The sequence below is a fragment of the Petromyzon marinus genome, chromosome 9, assembly GCF_048934315.1.
Source record: "Petromyzon marinus isolate PM22_M1 ecotype Great Lakes invasive population chromosome 9, UKy_Petmar_22M1.pri1.0, whole genome shotgun sequence".
NCBI lineage: Eukaryota > Metazoa > Chordata > Hyperoartia > Petromyzontiformes > Petromyzontidae > Petromyzon > Petromyzon marinus.
Window position 1 is genome coordinate 7,110,289 of NC_133675.1, and position 19,459 is coordinate 7,129,747.

Consider the following 19,459-nt stretch of genomic DNA (forward strand, 5'->3'; position numbering starts at 1 on the left):
GATAATCAGAAAACCAGGTCAAGGTACGAAATATTACATGATCCGGAAGGTTGACGTCTGGGCAAATAACGTGACATTAAATCACGCCCGTAACCCCCCTGCCAATAGTGGTGTCACATCGGATTTGCTGACGTCACTTTTGTTAGCACGAAGACACGTTGAATTACTACATAATGTAATTGATGAATTAATTAAGCAATATGGGAAAAAAAGGATCTGCTATTGTACTTACAAAATCTAAACTCCAATTTCAGAATCAGAATAGTAATTTGTATTTCTACTGGAGGAATCCAATGACCTTTAAAACTTTTTTTCACAGATGTCCAATTTTATTTTATTTTAAACTGATTCTAGAAAATGAAGTGTTTGAGCTGCTACAGCCTGCGTATCATAATCCTATTGCACACTCCAAAGCAAGTCTCTCATTTGCAAACCATAGGACAGTGGCCAAAATACAAAGTTGCTAAGTAGAGGGTTGTACTTCTAGCACAAAAGAACAGTTATTTCAACATGGGTTGAGTTCATTTTGGAGAGGTTATGCTCGAACTTAATTCACTCTTCACACCACTCATACATTAATTATAAACCCAAATAACACAAACGTTGCCATTTAGGTATATTATCCAGCCACGCCTGAACATGCAGCAGTCTCCTATTTCAGGACTCGTGCCTCGCCAATTATATATCACATATAAGCAATTCACCAAAGTGCAACAACACCGTGCAGAACTCTTAATGTGTTTGTTACTGTTTGGCCTTCAATACGCAAATCAAGGGGATTAAAGCATGCACGGGCAGTGAGTAAACATGCATTACGTGGCTTAGTTGTCCTAAGTTGTTAGCACAATGTCAGACACTGGCAAAACATGACAGCCTTTGGAGACTCCTAATGCAGTGATTTGCGGCATCGTGCTTTAAATGTCCGAGATGACCAAGCGCCGCCAACTTCTGCGCGTCCATAGATAAATGTCAATTTGCAGTAGAAAGTAATGTGATTCGGTTAGTCTGTGCACAGCAGATAATGCATTGTACGTGCTCAGGGACACAGTCGGCGTCAAGGACTTGCGTGTCCAAAATGAGGGCTTTCATTTGTTGAAAGCGGTTTCAACATTTAGCGCGCGCATTTTATATGCATGTAATTCGTTTAAAAAAAATTGCTTCAACAGCGGGATAATGTGCAGGCCAAAATATTGTAGGCGAGAAAATTGATGGAGTGCCGCACTTTGATTCACGTTGAAAGCGGGAATAGAAATCTGTAAATGTCTCATTACTTAGTCATGTGACACACCTGTGTGTGTATGCGTTTGTTCGCGTGTACGATTATGGTCATGTTGGGGGGGGGGGGAAGTTGGTGGTGGTGGGGGTATCGTGGGGGTGGTATGTGCTAGCGAAGAAGATCAGCTGCACTCTCATCGTATATAAGGCGACATCTTAATGATTGGATTGCATTAGGACACGAGCTGCCGTTATCGTTGTCGCATTTGCCTCAGACGAGTGTTGTTGTAACGACACCATGGCTCGCTGCGCACCTCTAACGCTGGCTGTCAGCGTGCTGTCCTTGGTGCTGATCTCGTCCGCGTGTTACATCCAGAACTGCCCGAGGGGAGGAAAGCGCGATCTCACCGACAGTGTCCGGCAGGTGTGCCCTCAAACGTGTGCGGGCACGATTTTCGTCTCGGTTTGAGCGAACGCCGTTGAAGTGCATGCCGCTACGAGGGAGTTCGTGACGATGTCGTTGAATTAAATGTATTGCACTTTCCTTAGAAACACTTTAGAGTGATTCAACGTGTGCGCGCTGAAAAGGATTAGAGTTGCTCGCTTAAAATGTGTGTTTTCTCTCGCGTTCCAGCAGCGGTATCTTGTTTGCCAAGGGTCAGTTGCATAAAATCACTTACGTATAACATTTCCCATTACCCACAGCTAATGTTCACTTTGGATTGTTTTATGCAACGGGCAAGATACAGATATGAATAGCGTCTACATTTGGGAATAATGCATTAGTCTTCCGCTATTGACAATACATATGTTGCACTTCTTTCGCAGGGTACGTAGCCAACCCTCGTGTTATGCACCGTGACATGTCTGAACTAAGCAATGTCAATTTCTTTTGAGATGTCACAGGAACCTCGAGTATATCAACGAAACCACACTTGTGGCTCACGAACCTCGCTATTCAAGTTCAGCGTTTTACACACAATCTAGAGCCATACGCGAGAAGTAGAATTTGCAGTCACTCTCTCTATCTCTCTCTCTCTCTTGGCATGTGAGTACGCATACACAAGCGACATTCGGTGCCACACGAAAAAAAACGCCACCCAAGCTGTTTAACGCATTTTCTCCTTTACAAAAAATGTGACGCCTGGACAACGACAACGACGACGACGCCAGTGCCTGCCTTGTGGGCCAGGCGGCCAGGGCCGATGCTTTGGACCCAGGATCTGCTGCGGGGAGGCCATGGGCTGTCGCCTGGGTGGCCCGGACGTGGCCATCTGCCGGGCCGAGCGACTGATGCCGTCTCCATGCGAGAGCCGAGGGGAGCCGTGCGGCCACGGGGGGAAGTGCGGAGCTCCCGGCCTGTGTTGCTCGTCAGGTGAGGTTTTGCAACGGCCCAGGGCTCCATTTGTCACGGAGCTATTTTTTCCCGCGTGTATGTGTATAGAACTTCTTTCGCACCGTACGTAGCCAACTGCGCTGATCGGAGGTGCGGGGAGAAGGGCAACCAACTAAACAGATACATCAGTTCTAAGGAATTTAGGTTTCAATCTAGATTTAAAAGTGCATAGCTCCAGTGGCTTCCTAATATCGGAAGGAAGAGCGTTTCAGACGTATAGCTAGTAGATGACAAGGGACTAGTAGCCACAGAAATGGCAATATAAATTCGAAAGTTACCCGCACATGACTTAAAATTGCTCAATTGAGATTATGCACGGCAATGATCGCCCCCTACTGGCAGACTCGTACCCGTTTCTAGGCCAGGTGCTGAAGTCACCTTGTGCCTATAGGGGCAGCTGTCACTGAAGGTGCCTTTTCTAATGTTTTAGATGAGATGTGATGTAAAGCACTCTTAGTCTCACTGTATCAAAACAATTCATTATTCTGCATGTGGTGTGCTGGATGTGGAAATATGTTTTATCTGGATAACCGACCCGGTTTAAATGAAGCCATGTGTACATCCGTACCACGCTAGCGCCGTACTGAAGTAATTAAATACCGAAATAGTATCCGCTAAAACAAAATACCTTGCAATGCATCAGCCTATTATGGGCTTCCAACCTAATATTATGAAGATAGCACTTAAATTTTGATTTAAAGCTTTCGTGACTGCAGTAATTCATATTCTTAGTTTTTTCGGTAAAGTCACTCTTCAACATGACTTTACCGAAAAAACTAAGAATATAAGATAGCACTTGTTTAAACAAGTGCACTCTGGACTGGTTTCAACCTTAATGGTCTTATCGGTAGAGTCAGGATTGTTCAGCCAATAATGCTGGGTTGTTAGATGTTATTGGTAAAAACGGTGCTCCGTCTACAACACGCTAGCGCCGTACTGAAGTAATTAAATACCGAAATAGTATCCGCTAAAACAAAATACCTTGCAATGCATCAGCCTATTATGGGCTTCCAACCTAATATTATGAAGATAGCACTTAAATTTTGATTTAAAGCTTTCGTGACTGCAGTAATTCATATTCTTAGTTTTTTCGGTAAAGTCACTCTTCAACATGACTTTACCGAAAAAACTAAGAATATAAGATAGCACTTGTTTAAACAAGTGCACTCTGGACTGGTTTCAACCTTAATGGTCTTATCGGTAGAGTCAGGATTGTTCAGCCAATAATGCTGGGTTGTTAGATGTTATTGGTAAAAACGGTGCTCCGTCTACAACACAGATAATTTAATATTGCAGGTGCGCAGCAGCAAGGGAAGCGGTGGGAGATGGCGGAGTTAGGCAAAGTTATTTATCAAGAGGAAGTTGGAAAGTTACTGAACCCCAGTTCACACCCCTTGTTGTCACATTCATTTCCATCCCTCGACCACAAGGCACGGTTACCAAGCTTGCTAAAAAGAACTCGTCACAGAACAAGTGATGGTTTTACTTATTGATGTTTTATTTTCTTAAAACGTAATAATCCTGCAAAGCTATCACTCCAACCATGAAGAAGGACCCTCTTGAGGAGGCTTTCAAAACCATCACTTTACCCTATATTGCGGGGGTCACAAAAAAGATCTCCAAAATCTTGAATAAACACAAGATGCAGGTCCGTTTCAACACATTACATAAAATCCGTGATCTGGTTCCGTCTGTAAAAGATGTGATTCCGGACATACAGTACCCTGGCATCTACAAACTAAGTTGCCTCTGTGGTAGTAGTTACATTGGAGAAACCAAACGACGTCTCGGACCGCATTTGTGAACACAAAGCAGACCTTAAACACGGTAGGACCAACACCTCGGCCGTGGCAGATCATTGTTCTAATTCAGTAGGTTCACATGACATTGACTTCTCCAAGACAGAGGTTCTTTGCAAGCCATCTGGCTACCATGAGAGATTCGTTCATGAGGCTATCCACATATACAAACAGAGACAATTTCAACCGAGAAGATGGATTCTGGCTTCGCAATCATTGGAAGTATTTGATAAACCATTTCGGGTCTTAATTGATTATTCACGCTTACAGTGGCTTTCAGACAGCATACATTCATTTTTCGTCTCCCCCCTCCTCTTTTCCGAACATAGATGGACTCGTCCATCTAAACAAACTGTCAAATCGCTATCCGTGGCGCTAGCGTTTTAAAATAAATAAATAAATATATACTGACCGCCACTTCTTTCAAATGTTCTTGCCGTTGGGTTTCACACCTGATGATGACTGCTTGTGTTGCAGTCGAAACGTCGTGAGAATTTTATTGTTTTATATATATTTTATTATTTTATTGTTTCCCTTCAACGTGACTTTACCGAAGGAACCAAGAATATGAATCACTGCAGTCACGAAAGCCTTAAATCAAAAAAGAATATCCCTTTGTCAAATCACTGCTGGATGATGAGGATTTCTTGGCCATACTCCACCACGCTGATTAGTGCGGATTTCTTGGCCATTCCCCACCACGCTGATTAGTGCGCATTGTTGGAGATTGAGCCCAGCACTGATTTAGCCGTAGCAGGGAATCGAACTCAAATCGCCGGGGTTACAGCGCAAAACTCTAACCACTGATGTAAAATGTGAGCAACACGCCATGAACGGGTCGATCCCAACCAATCTGTGTTGTATGGCCGAAGGTATTGTTCCCGTGTACCTTGCGACGTTTACCAAGTAAGAGAGTCGAAGGCTTCCTGCAGTAACAACGTAGAAAAAGCCCCAATTTCAACATGATATGGGCGCCGCGGTGGCGAGATATTAACTCCCTTGCCTGATATGCAGGAGGTCGTGGGTTCTAATCCCGACCGTGACGCCTGTATATTTGGAGTTTGCATGTTCTCCCCGTGGTCGTGTGGATTTTTTTCCGAGTCTCCCGGTTTTTCCCTTCACATTTATAACCAACATTACACGTTAAGAGTATTTGGCTGCTATACATTTCCAAATAATAAGCCACTTCGTTGAGCTATCATTTGTGGCCAGGTCGCTTCTTAAAAAGACCTGTATAGCTCAGTGGGCCTTGCCTGGTCCAATAAAAATAGTAAATATAAAGATAGTATTTTCAACCAGGACCTCTAAAATGGTGTAGCTGTGACGCAAGAGTGCATCGCGGTGGTGACCACGTAAAGCCCTTCACTCAGAACACATTGCGGGGACGCGTGGGAATCCAGACATTCTTGATTCTGGTTTAAATCCCATCCTAATTGACACCTATCTGTCATCCCACCCATTCCAAAATGTTTTCCCCCATTCCAAAAATAAAGCAGCTGACCCCGTCCAGTTATGGATCTTTTGGCTCGAAACAATATTCAATGCTTTCAAATGAATATATGCTACATATTCTTTTGTCTGTAACGTGTGGTCCGAGTAACACCGACTCTACTTTTCTATGTCATCAGTGGCACTCAAAACATGCAAAAACCACATATAGACACACATCATATCACAAAAATAAACCCACATTACTCGCATTTTTTCATTGATAGCAATTCGATTTTATACGCATTCCTCACCACACAATATCATATTCAGATAAACGCCGCAGAAAATGGGTGGAGACGCCATATGCTGTGTCTCTGCACCTTTTTTACGTCGTAAACTTAGTTATTTTTTCCATGTGTATGTATGTTCAACTTATTTCGCAACATACGTAGCCAACGTTGTTAATCGGAGGTGCGGGGGAAAGGCAACAAACTCAACGCAAAAAGCAGTTCGAAACAAAATGAGTTTTCAATTCAGATTTCAAGGTGCATAGCTCCAGTGGCTTTCTTGGGGCGATTGGTTGGTTGTGAAGGTGTTTCTACAGGGGGTTGTGGGTTCATTGATGTTGAGATCCGTCTACGTGCAATGTCTAAAAACACGCGCCCTTCACTCGGTACCCTAAACCCCTGATTCCCTGGGCCGTACTAATTGGACTTCAAGACGGTGATCTCTTGACCCCTGGAGCTTGGCAGTGTTCCTTTTGATGCCCGTCTTTTGATCAATGTCGGAGCGAGAGAGACACTAACATTTCAGGTCCGACGCTGTTTGTACGATTATCGTGTAGATTACCTCTCGAAACGTGCTTTTGGGGAGGATGGGAGCCGCATTTGGAGCATTACCCAGAGCTAATTAATTAACGTAAAGTTTCGCTGGGTTTCCAATGTCTCTGGCCCTGATCTGAGGTATCCACCGAAACAAAGACGACTGCGAGGCAATACTTTGGCACGCTGGTGGTGATGATCGTGACGGCGGTCAGGATAATGCTAACGATTGTGGTAGTGGTTGATATGGTGGTACTGTAAAGTAATGGTAGCAATTATTGTGATTGCGACGATGATCACGATGCCACCACGTGTGTGACGATGCCACCACGTGTGTGACGATGCCACCACGTGTGTGACGATGCCACCACGTGTGTGACGATGCCACCACGTGTGTGACGATGCCACCACGTGTGTGACGATGCCACCACGTGTGTGACGATGCCACCACGTGTGTGACGATGCCACCACGTGTGTGACGATGCCACCACGTGCGTGACGATGCCACCACGTGCGTGACGATGCCACCACGTGCGTGACGATGCCACCACGTGCGTGACGATGCCACCACGTGCGTGACGATGCCACCACGTGCGTGACGATGCCACCACGTGCGTGACGATGCCACCACGTGCGTGACGATGCCACCACGTGCGTGACGATGCCACCACGTGCGTGACGATGCCACCACGTGCGTGACGATGCCACCACGTGCGTGACGATGCCACCACGTGCGTGACGATGCCACCACGTGCGTGACGATGCCACCACGTGCGTGACGATGCCACCACGTGCGTGACGATGCCACCACGTGCGTGACGATGCCACCACGTGCGTGACGATGCCACCACGTGCGTGACGATGCCACCACGTGCGTGACGATGCCACCACGTGCGTGACGATGCCACCACGTGCGTGACGATGCCACCACGTGCGTGACGATGCCACCACGTGCGTGACGATGCCACCACGTGCGTGACGATGCCACCACGTGCGTGACGATGCCACCACGTGCGTGACGATGCCACCACGTGCGTGACGATGCCACCACGTGCGTGACGATGCCACCACGTGCGTGACGATGCCACCACGTGCGTGACGATGCCACCACGTGCGTGACGATGCCACCACGTGCGTGACGATGCCACCACGTGTGTGACGATGCCACCACGTGTGTGACGATGCTACGACATGTGCCTTCGCAGAGAGCTGCGCGGAGGACGCGTCTTGTGGGTGGGAAGGGGGAGACTCCCCCGGGGAGCGCCCATTCCCGCACTCCGCTCTCCGTCTGCAGTCTCCGGCTGCGGAAGCGATGCTGGAACTGATCAACTCCAACAGCCTGCGAGACTGACACGTGTACACGCGCTGTACGGAATGGTTTTACTTGCAGCGTCTTAACGTGTTAAACAATACGGATAGGGTCGCATTGTCTTAATGTACTCACGAGCCCCCGTAGTGCCTGTGCGTACTGTTTTAGTCGGCGTCCCGTTGGTATAATGAGTTTTGTATGTTATTGGTACGTGCGCTAATATTTCCAACCACGGCACGTGTAGTCTCGCGTCGCGCTGCTATCATTATTAAACCATGGGCCAGAGCAAAAACAAATTGATACCACCTACAATAGCAACACTTTAAGTGGTATCGATTCATTTATACGGCGATTAAGAATGGAATTATTTGATAACCCACTTAATTCAAATGGTCATCGCACAATTTCACTGTCTTTGGCCACATTAAGACATTGGAAGACCGCTAAAGTGACGCCACATCAGGTGGTACCGACAAAGTGAAAGTGTCTGGTCTGTGCTCATGGACCCACATCTCGTGTTGTGCGCTCGTACGTGCGTGCGTGTTTCCCATGCTTCTCTGTCTCTTACCCCCACCCCCACCCACAAGCATTTATTGACGATTTTACAGAAACCGAACCTATTTGTAAACGCGTCCGTCAATGTGCTAAGAACCAGGTGCATGGTTGCGATTAAATAAATAATGTGTTTATTTCACGATCAAACCGCACACGTCTCTCTCTCTCTCTGTGCGTGCAAAGTTCAAGGACGGTTCCTTCACGGCGGCGCGACGATCGGAACGCGTGTTTTTCTATCGGGACATCAAAGACGCGCGCCCGGAGAAATAATCATAATAGATCAAACAAGACTGGGAAACAATTAATCTCGACAACACGACCGCACGTGCAAGGCTATACCGAGTAACCTCGTTCTCATTATGAATGTGCGGCAGCTGCAATGGCTTTGTCACATACCGCAGTGTAAGACTAATAATGGGTATTAAAATACACAATGCAAGATTCTTACTTCTCTCTTCTGAGATCAAGGACACGTGGCGATAATTACCGAATACGATAATTGCGCCGTTTTAAACGGTTACCCCGATGTATTCGCTTTGAAGTAGTTTACGAACGCTTATGTATAGCCGTGCTATTGAAATCCCAGTGAGCGCAATGTATAGAAATATTTTATATACCATTAAAAACGCTGCTTTATGGAGGAAGAAACAAAATAACCATTCTCAAACAGGGCTCATCTATCGGTGTCGATGGTGGTGCTCAGCAGATGAGTTCGCCATTCCAGAACAGGGTTTCTCAAACCCCAGTCCTGCCACCCATCACCACCACGGCTCCTTCTTTCCGCATTTACCAAATTTACTCCCCATTCAAATGAACTCTCTCCACGCCACACGCGCCCGATGATTGTTAAACACGTCCCAGGTGGTGCTCTAAAGAACACGCGTACTCATACACACACGTAACACGAATTACACGTGTACAGACACGCACACTGAGCTCTTCATCTTAATTCGGAACAGCACTATTTAAGTCAACAGCGTTAATTGCTTGGCGCGTTACGTGGGGCGTGTTTAACAATCATTGGGCGCGTGCAGAATAGAACGAGTTCGTTTGTAATTGAACGGGGAGTGAACTGGTAGACGCGGAAAAACGTAGCGTAGGTGGTGGATCGCGAGGACTGGAGTTTTTGGAAACCCTATTCTGCAATATTCCAGGTCGGACGCCTCCCCCCCCCCACCCCCGTTTCGCCCATCCCTTACGATAAACCAGTTCCACTCGCACATAACACCGCCGTCGAACAGAAACAAGAAACCAGAAAAACACAAGAACATCGCGATTTTGACGGCGTGCTCTCGGTGCGTATCTATTCCCATTAAACAAATTGGTTGCTGATTCTGCCACGTTGGCAGTGGTGCACACAAGGACCATTACCAAAACAAACCTCGACACACTCGCCAGCAACACTGCCCTAAAAAAATATAAGTGACGTTTCAGGCAATGGTCCTTCTTCAGAGCACATTCAAGTTCGGAGATCGAGTACATTTGTTATGGTGAAGAACTTCTAAATGAGTATCTCTACACAAATGCAGGAGTCAGCTTTTCGCTTCTGTTTTAACTCCTCAGACACAGGCATCGAGTTACAACTGCTATCATAGCCGCTCTACATATTTTTTCCATTGCGATTTTTTTCCTAAAATCAAGGCTGTACAATATGATAGACCGAATCATTCACATTGTGTATACTATAATTTTTCTTCTCCTTATTACTAGTTACCCTTATTATGCTATTATAAGCAATCCAGTGGTAGGAGAGAAGCTCTTAATGTCATTTTTACTCATCAGCTGTGTCACGTAAGTCTTATCCCAGACTTGCATCTGAGCACCAAAGCTGGTAATGGGACGATAGTATTGTAAGTTTGAATGTCATGGCAATTGACTACAGTGAGTAATTGGCCTCATTAAATACAAACATTGCAGAATATACAACTAATAAAGGATACAGAAAATTATACTCAATTTGAAGCTATAAAGCAATGAATATGCCTTTTGAAAAATGAAATGTTTTGCTGAAAATAGAAATGAAATGCGTACGCAAAATAAAACAATATCCATATTGCACAGTAAACATTCAATAAAATAATAAGCTTAGATAACATCTAACCTGATAACACAATTTTAGATTGATTATCATATTAGAAAATATCAATAAATATTTTAAATAAGCTCCAACGGAAGTGACTGTTCATGTTTAGTATACAACGTGGACCATGGCTTACACAGTTTAACTATACAGGTACAACGAAGTTTAATCGGGTATAATTTTACGTAGAATTATGCGTACGTTTGTGAGACGTTATATATTACAGCATATAAAGCTGTGAGAAATCTAATTAAGTAGCAACTATATGCACGAATACAAGCTCGCAATACGTCCTGGCCATGTATATCCGTTTCCTAACCAACATTTCTTCGCATTTCATTCCGATGAAATATTCTCTTCTGTGAATTTCTTTCCATTAACTCCACCTGTGTGCATAACAAACATCACACGACGCCGTTGTTATTTGGCCATCATACTCATCACAGCATTTTGCGTGTTTGACTTTCAAGAAGTCAGGGATGTTGGTGCCGTTATAAGACAGTGCATTACAAAACCCCCAACTCAAAATATAGCTTACTTACCAATGCACAGCACTTATGTTAGGATTACTGTTGCAGTGGCTTAATTAGATGCATTCATCCAACAGTGGATAGATCATCACAAGTAATGACGATGCAGTTACTTAATTCGAGGATTAAAACGTGGCTCACGGGACTACACTGCGGTTTGGTAACTCCGGTTTTCATTCTGTCTTGTTTTTTTACATTTCCCTTGTCTCTGTTAATGATCAAATCTTGCCAAAAGGCATTAGCCCATTGAGCACGATTCACTTGTTGGAGGCGAATGTCCAATGTTTTTATTTCGTAACGTGCCGATGTCTCTGTTATCAACAATGGAAAAATGGTCACAGCGACTGTGTATCGGCGGTTTCGTCAAGATGTGGCCCAAATGCGTGTTTTCTTGGTATGGGGTATCGCCTGATACGCAGGAGGTCGTGGGTTCCATCCCAACCCTGATGCCTGTCTATTTTGAGTTCACATGATCTCTCTCCCTGCAGTCGTGTAGATTTTTTTTTACCAGGTCCTCCGGTTTGGCCCTGTACGTTTAGAATCATCCATTTAGATTATTTGGCTGCTAAAATAAATCCCCACATATAACATAGCCCACTTCGATGAGCTATCATGCGTTGCCAGGTCTCCTCTGAAAAAGGGATAAGAGCTCGATGAGCTTCTCCTGGTAAAATAAAATAGTTTAGTTGAAACTCACCAGCACGTCGCGCAGGAGGTGCATGCGTGGGTAGTCGGTGTCAGCGATGACAGGGCATTCGGCGCCTGCTATGCTGAGCACCTGCGTGAAACGCAAAGACATTTGATTTGAGCTGGAAAAACCAGAGGAGCTATGAAGCTCTTTTTACAACAGGTGTCCAGCGAAGCGTAAGTGGGGGGCCGCCAATGGCGAAAAATGACAGGCGAAGTTACATAGGTAGACAAAATAAACAATCTTCATAAACTCGAACAAAAGAACATACCTATATATAGAGTTTACTTTATATTAATAATAATATAAAAAACACACAGCAATAGTTACAAATTATACCACAAAGTTATTAAATCAGTTGGAAATCACAGTTGCAAATGTGAATGGAGTTGGTCGTACCCAACACAATATTCACGCACACCTGTACGTGATACCTTACGCTCAGATTTAACTACACATACAGGCAATGCGAATAACTTAACTTTTCATCCTGTGCTAGCTTGGTCTGGTGTGATGCCTTGGGTAGATAAGTTATGACGGTTACGTCCGTCGAGTACATAAACACATTCGATCAAAATATATTAGGTTATCGTTTTACTGTTGAATTAGGATAAACAAGTGTGAAGTCATATTCGAATAATTAAATAATACATATTTAGCAATGTTAATTCACAGACAAGCTACCAACACGTGGATGGACGGAATTAAGTTCCCAAAGAAGCCTCCAGCACTTGGGAGAGAAACGTCGGACATCCTGGCGAACAACACATGGCACAACCCGAAAACCCATTTGGAGAGCGTGAACAAACAACATGCCAGTCCGCGACCTGAAGACCTGAGCTCACAGGAGTGAAAGGGGAACCGTCCGACGGGCTGACGTTCTCGTAGGAGGCTCGGGGCGGCTCCTGAACGCCTCGCTTGCCTCCAGGGAACCAACCGTGCGACCAATGCTGCCCCAGCGAGGCTGGCGGGGCCGTCAGCAGCCACAGGATCAGCACCAGGGACAGCGACGCGCGCCCCATCCTCCACAGCGCGAGGGACAGACAGCAATCGATTCGTTCATTCATCTCCAACTGTCATTGCTTTATTATCTGTCATTGCCTCCCGGTACTACAATACACCGAAGCCAATATAGTGTACACTTACCTTGCCTCGTTGCCTTCATCAAGAATTAGAGGATTTCCAGAAGCATTCATGTTTAACGTAATTTGGTTGAACCAGGTGGGGACTCAAGAGACAATGATAGTTTAATAACCTGGGTCAATACAATTATAAAAGCAAAACAAATAAACATCAGAACGAAAGCAACTGTATCACATGAGGAATTGAAAGTACTCCAAACATGATTCCCATACCACAAACCGACGAGAGAAGATTATCTCCAGGTTGAACACAGCACAAAAGATACAACTAAACTACATTAATATTAAACATCGTACCCATGACTATTATTAAATTCAAGCAACGTCACAACATATATGCATTCTTTGGGGTTAGTATGATTTAATACTGGGGTGTAACGATGGTGCGGTGGTTAGACGCACTGCGCTATTAACCCGACAACCCCTGAGTTTGATTCCAGACAACGGTTATCATTCGTGCCGAATGATATTTGCCCGCGTCCTTAAAAACCCCACACTGACCGTCGCGATGAACAGGAGGCAAATTACTTGGCTCAATGGTAATGATAGTATATTTTTAATGTTCAACACGAGACTTTCAGAAATGTAGAACGTTATGCTGACCTTGCCCTAACCTTTGAAAGCAATCAATCACAGGGCTAACATTTCTGGTTGCCCGAATTTCACATGCTGGGTTTTATTTTTATTTAAAGCTTTCGTGACTGCAGGGATTCATATTCTTGGTTCTTTCGGTAAAGTCACGTAGAAGGGAAACAATAAAATAATAAAAATATAAAAAACCAATAAAATTCTCACGACTTTTCGACTGCAACACAATCATCAGGTGTGAAAACCACAGCAAGATGTGCTTGTGTTGCAGTCGAAACGTCGTGAGAATTATATTTGTATTATTTTGTTTCCTTTGAACGTGACTTTACCGAAAGAACCAAAAATATGTTGGGTTTTGTTTTAATTGTGCCTTTTAAGCGTAGACTCGACTATTTGTAAAATGTAATGTATTCTAGAACATAATTATACTTTGTATCATTCGGTCACGATCGTATATACATGACTGGTCTGAAACAAAGTATACAGTTTTCGTCTAATGCGGTGTACGCTTTGGTTTGATCGCCTCTCGTGTAGCTTGAGCACAATTGTGTACAACATGTGTATTCTTGGATACGAGATTAATGAACCCAGTGTTATTCTGAAGATTTAATGTCTAGTTCTAGTCAATGGAACATGACTTCAAGTGTTTGGGGCATCCACGCCACCGACAGATGTACCAAGCGTGCCGTTCGTACAGAACACATTGTTTAACAGTAATTACACTTATACCCAGCGAACAGATGTTTAATGCAATTGGCTCTTTCGTGTAATGGGCCAATTAAACTTTCAGGGTACTTCAGACGCAAATTAAGAACAGCAGCGATAAGTTAAATACAGTACTACTCACTTAATCATGTATACATGGCATATTATTCTTGACCGAGTTCCGTCACTCACAAAACAAATCATAAGACACTTCTCTACACTATCATGGCACTATTTAAAGATGTAAGACATTTGTATGTTCTTAAATGTTTTAAATCGCGTGTAAAGTTGTGCGTCTGTTAGACGCTAAAATTCAAGTTCTAAGACGCCTTTGGTTTAATATCCGTAGGAATAAAATTATCCAAAGCCTTACCTTATCAGCAAAAAGAGTAATAATGTTGGCCGACTTGTTGTATAAAGCTACAGGTGGTGTCTGAAGGTGGTGGTCGCCAGCAATGGAGCTTGCCCTGTGCATCACATTGCTGTATATATAGCCACCGCCGCCACCGCCGCAGAGAGACATGGGTAGGGCACGGGTTGAAAGCAGAGGTGAGGAAGAGTTGTCGCGGGACAGAGGAGAATTGCAAAACCAAAATCGATAGCGTCTTCGGATCACCATCGACCAAAGACGGACGTGACGACGACAAAGTAACGTGATGGTTACATTGTGAGCACATCTTACTTTGTGCGTCACACCTGAACACCAAAGCCAAACTATTAGAAACGCATACGCAAGGGTTTCATTGATCATACGATATTTTCCAGAACGCTGTTAAAGCTGGCGGGGAAGTGAAGATTGTCAGCGTAAGGCACTACCACGAGTTACAAGGTGCGCATATCCATAATAAGCCTGTATTATTGTGAGGTTTGCTTAACGCATTTTATGTCTTTGTTGTGATACCGTTCAAAACACCCAAACCAGCATCAGTGCTCGTACTGATACGGTTATTAGGATTTAGAAATGTACACATCATGTACACGATTATTAACGTATATATTAAAACATAGCAGTACACGTTTATGCCCGTTGCATGATTGCATGGTTATACTAAACAAGGAGCAGACGTGTTAGTACAAAATTGAGTAGAGGCGGTTTTCAATCAGATAACCCAATTTAAACTCGGTAAAGAATGCAGCGTGAGAACATGGAGACTGATCTGAATTTAAAGTGTGCCCTGCATATATCTAGAGGCATAAAGTTTTAAATGAATGATCGAGTTTTCCATGCACTTCATAAGAAATCTATTGAAATCCAGTCTTCTACACTGTGGAAAATAATGAAAAAAATGATTACATTAAATTGCACATTGTACTACAATCGGGAGAAAACTGCAAACGATAGATCTTAGGTTTGCTTTTGATCTGATGGTTATAACTTGCGGGTATAATTTTGACAAAATAACTTTACTGAAACTATTACAATCGAATTAAGATTATAGAAGCTAATTGTGCGGACACAATGAGATTGTTCACTTTTAACAGACGCCTTTGATCATTCCCAATATGAAGCAGTAGACTTATGACAATAATTCTTCAACACTGACCATAGTCCAGCTTTAATTGTTATATATCTTAGGACATACCACCTGTATAGTCTTAAGAAATTCAATGCAATGGATCATTGTATTACACTTGTGATGCTATTGCTATGGTTACGGTTTCCCTGAAATTATTCCTCTATCCAAGTTGAATGCTTGGGCACCAGACTGACTTTCATCTCGTCCATATAGTGTTCAGTCACGCCACTGCAGGTCACAACATTTTGATTTGTTCCTATTCCCACACTGCACTTTAGAATTCCCTTCCATTGGCAATTTTCCAAAGTTACTGTAACCTTGCTCAATAAAAAAAAATACTTGTCTATTACACCTTCAATCGTGCTGTTTGTTGCTGGTTGCTTGGAGTTTTGGGCCTCTGGGTCTCCGCCTCAGCAAACGTGAAAATTTTAAACAACACAAAAGCTGTAATACCAAACGTGAATAAGGAATGCTCTTTACAGAATAACAAATAGTGGTCATAGAGATGGTTTAATCAGGTAAACGGCATGTCATTAGTAGGTTTACATTGATTAATACTTTATTTTAGGGGTCTGTGAAACATCCATTTAGAAATAACAAAAAGTATTAACATTAAAATCCTAAAAAAAATAAAAATAAATACGTGAAAATATTAAAATTAACACTCGTAAGAAGAACACAATGCCATAGTACGCAACTTATGCATTTACTTTATATTACCTTCCAGATACAAATGTAAACCCAGAGGGTGCAATAGGGTCCTCTCTTTCCCAGTGCCCTGAATGGTAACCCGCTGGGGACAAATCTTTACCATGAGGGTAATATTGACCTGAATAACAAGGTAATGTATACAAAGCCATATGTTAGCATACCGTTTGTACTTAGAGAAGCATAATTAGCATTTACCAATTATTCACGTGGCCTCTATTGTTTTTAAAATGTTGCACATACCCATGGAGTGAAGCATAGCCCTGAATTGATTGTATTGATACACTTCGCTCATAGGCAACAATAGCTGACCATACAAGTGCATGCTGGCAAGAATCAAATGTTAACATTTACAAAACTACACAAGAATCAACATGTTACTTGCATGGTTTAAACAAGTTATTACGAACTGGGGTTTTTGGCTTCATGCTCTAAAAAAAATAACAAAATGTTCAAAAGTCACAAATAGAACCGCTTTAGAGTTAGCGAGTGTCACATTCATTTTTATAAAATTCAAATCAACAGCTGTTTGGCAATAAAAAAAAAACGCAACCAATGTTTTAACAATTACAAATTTGTGCTCACGATACCTCGTGGATTCTCAATGCCCAAAGAGCTTCATCACCACACTTCCTTTTGTACAATACTTGCCGTTAAAATCGGTCACGACTAAGACAAAAAAATATTAAACCAATTTAAATTTTCATCATAAAGAAGCATTCAATTTGCTTAAAGTTTTACATGTCTCGCATAGGCATGTCCAAAACGCATGTACACATGAAAATGAGATATCCAAGTGACGTCCGAAGCAAATTACAACAGCGCATAGCAAAATATCCCACCGACATTGAGGAACCGCTTAAAATGGCAGCATAAACAGCAATTATTTACAAATAAATGTTTTAACCAACGTGATTATAGCATACTATACAATTTCAATCTCTTGACGAAAAAGTTGGTAAAACGGGGCAATGTTGTAAACGTTCATTTTTGACATTAGTGTAACAAATTATAACACAGCTTTTAGTTAACTGCACACGATCTCTAGACTCCAATTGTATTCGTGTTACGAGCCATATCCAGTAACTATAAAGCATAATCATATAACATGTATTGACGGTAATGATACACTGTTCAAAGTCAATGTGTGCGCACGTACATGGGTCATGCTTATAGCCTGCCACACAAAGTGCCACTTGGGAGTTATGGAGCAGATTTTTATTTATTTCAAAAACTCTGGTTACCCCAATGGCAGAATTACCGCCCCTTTCTTAATTCACTGCTCGATAAAGGCCTCACAACGCTACCGACATTGGTGATGGGGTTTTAGACAAAACTGAGCAAGCCCAGGACCAGTTCAAACATCACTCTTAACTGGCCAGCAATCGAATACAGTTCATTGCAGTGCACAAAACACTACACGTTGCCACTTCACTGCTGTACTGAGTCCCATTTAAGTTAAAGAAAAGTTATTATCTGCATGCAGTATATTACTTCGGGGCATAATGACATTTTTACTGAAATAAAAGATACGTTTGCCCTACAGAATTTGGAAACAATGGTAAAGAACAGACGAATTCAAAGAGAGAAATAAGGTCAGATTAATTGCATTTTTCTTGTTCCAATGCGTCACGTTATGTGACATGGGCAATTTTCTCAGCGACACGATGTGGAGTGAAAGATCCAAGGGGTTCATTCCCTACAAAGGAGGGTGCATCCCCATTTCGTTCTAATAAATGTCTTCAGCTGTGCTGCAGGAAGCTTTTAAGGTGTGAAAGGGACTATTAGCCGTGATCTAAGTGTTGTGGTGCTGGAACCCTCAGACTACCGGAATCGACCACATTGCATTCCAATTGTAACGGTGTGATATAATTGGGAGAAAATGTAAAAATAATTTACAATCCTTCGAGCCACGTCGGTCCTGGGGGTTGTTAGATCATAGTTTTTACGACACTGGTCAGCACAGGTTAGTGATTTGGGGGGGGGGGCAGGACTGGTTCTGATATAACTGGCCACATATGTTTGTTGTGATCTGGAATTGAACTCAGGTCACCAGGTTCAGAGTGAAATGCATTAATCACTGCGCCACTGCTTCCCCCATTCCAAATTGTCGATCTTTATTATATAAAAACAATAAGAGAACAGAAATAATACATTTGTAATCGATGTTTAAATAATGGCAACCGAAAATGTCACATTACATGCTACATATTCTAGAGGCTGATTGAATATTTTTCAATTGAGTGCATTTATTAAGACAATGCACTTGCTTCATAACATTACATACGTGTTTCAGTTACGAAAGAGAACATATAAAAAGGCAATGTGATGTATGTACAACTCTCAATGTCTCCAGAGAGCAAATTGAGAGATTGGAATATAGTTGAAGGCCTCTAAGGCATTGCTTCCATATGACTAAGTTTCAAAAGACCTTTTTTTTCAAATATGAATGGTCGACCCTGTGCAATGCAAATTATTTTAATTTTGGTCACAAAAGATATGTCTTTAGCTTTGTTGAGCCTTCAACACGGTACACTTTCAAACTTTCCATGCAAAAAGGCTAATGGAATTGCGGCTAATTTGCCGAAGCCTCAGACAAAGACCATTTCCTTCTATTTGGAATGAATACATTTTATTGCAATTTCTTTACTGCATTTGCAAGCATACACTGTGGTTTGTAAAGCATTTTTATTAAGACCTGGAATGTAGGGGGGGAGGAATCAGTTTGTGGAGAATCGACTGCGGCTTTAATCGAAATCAATGCAATTTTATATCAAGCTACAGCCAAGCTCTTCCACTCTCGGAACGGGCTTTTTTATACACATTTTCCTTTACTTGAAGTTGGCGTAGTCAGAAAATGCTTCAATATATTCTTGTACAACCTTGTAGCAAAACTCGTACTGCTCCTGTAAATTGAAAGGGGAATAACAATGACAAGCAAGGATGACAAAAGCTGAAAAACTGTTCCTTGGGGA

General features: G+C 42.8%; 3 protein-coding genes across 6 annotated transcripts in view; 1 reads left to right on the forward strand and 2 right to left on the reverse strand.

The window, feature by feature from the left end:
- The first annotated feature begins 1,420 nt into the window (after positions 1 to 1,420).
- On the forward strand, positions 1,421 to 8,673 carry OXT (oxytocin/neurophysin I prepropeptide). The gene is made up of 3 exons (XM_032950693.2): positions 1,421 to 1,639; positions 2,389 to 2,590; positions 7,868 to 8,673. Exons 1-3 carry the CDS (start codon positions 1,514 to 1,516, stop codon positions 8,011 to 8,013), a joined length of 474 nt encoding a protein of 157 aa, XP_032806584.1. The 5' UTR covers positions 1,421 to 1,513; the 3' UTR covers positions 8,014 to 8,673.
- LOC142924149 (progonadoliberin-2-like) lies at positions 8,630 to 16,126 on the reverse strand. Its single transcript, XM_076065855.1, has 4 exons — positions 14,633 to 16,126; positions 12,670 to 12,847; positions 11,834 to 11,914; positions 8,630 to 10,992 (listed from the first exon to the last, which is right to left on the reverse strand). Exons 2-4 carry the CDS (start codon positions 12,844 to 12,846, stop codon positions 10,921 to 10,923), a joined length of 330 nt encoding a protein of 109 aa, XP_075921970.1. The 5' UTR covers position 12,847; positions 14,633 to 16,126; the 3' UTR covers positions 8,630 to 10,920.
- A 141-nt stretch (positions 16,127 to 16,267) lies between these two features.
- Positions 16,268 to 19,459, reverse strand: part of LOC116940624 (receptor-type tyrosine-protein phosphatase alpha-like) — a 40,779-nt gene continuing 37,587 nt past the window's right edge. For all 4 annotated transcript variants that reach the window (XM_032950691.2, XM_032950689.2, XM_032950692.2 and 1 more), the window contains one exon: positions 16,268 to 19,390. In XM_032950691.2, the coding sequence (XP_032806582.1) occupies positions 19,316 to 19,390 (75 nt within the window). In that variant the 3' untranslated portion in view covers positions 16,268 to 19,315. The remainder of the gene's footprint in view (positions 19,391 to 19,459) is intronic.

Excerpts from the sequence above, each read along its gene's own strand:
- LOC142924149 (XM_076065855.1), bottom strand. The coding sequence starts at position 12,846 with ATGGGGCGCGCGTCGCTGTCCCTGGTGCTGATCCTGTGGCTGCTGACG. Across the intron at positions 11,915-12,669 it reads ACGGTTCCCCTTTCACTCCT|GTGCTCAGCATAGCAGGCGC; the intron begins GTGAGCTCAGGT and ends CGTTTCACGCAG. Across the intron at positions 10,993-11,833 it reads ACCTCCTGCGCGACGTGCTG|GTGGAGTTAATGGAAAGAAA; the intron begins GTGAGTTTCAAC and ends TTATGCACACAG.
- OXT (XM_032950693.2), top strand. The coding sequence starts at position 1,514 with ATGGCTCGCTGCGCACCTCTAACGCTGGCTGTCAGCGTGCTGTCCTTG. Across the intron at positions 1,640-2,388 it reads TCACCGACAGTGTCCGGCAG|TGCCTGCCTTGTGGGCCAGG; the intron begins GTGTGCCCTCAA and ends CGACGACGCCAG. Across the intron at positions 2,591-7,867 it reads CGGCCTGTGTTGCTCGTCAG|AGAGCTGCGCGGAGGACGCG; the intron begins GTGAGGTTTTGC and ends GTGCCTTCGCAG.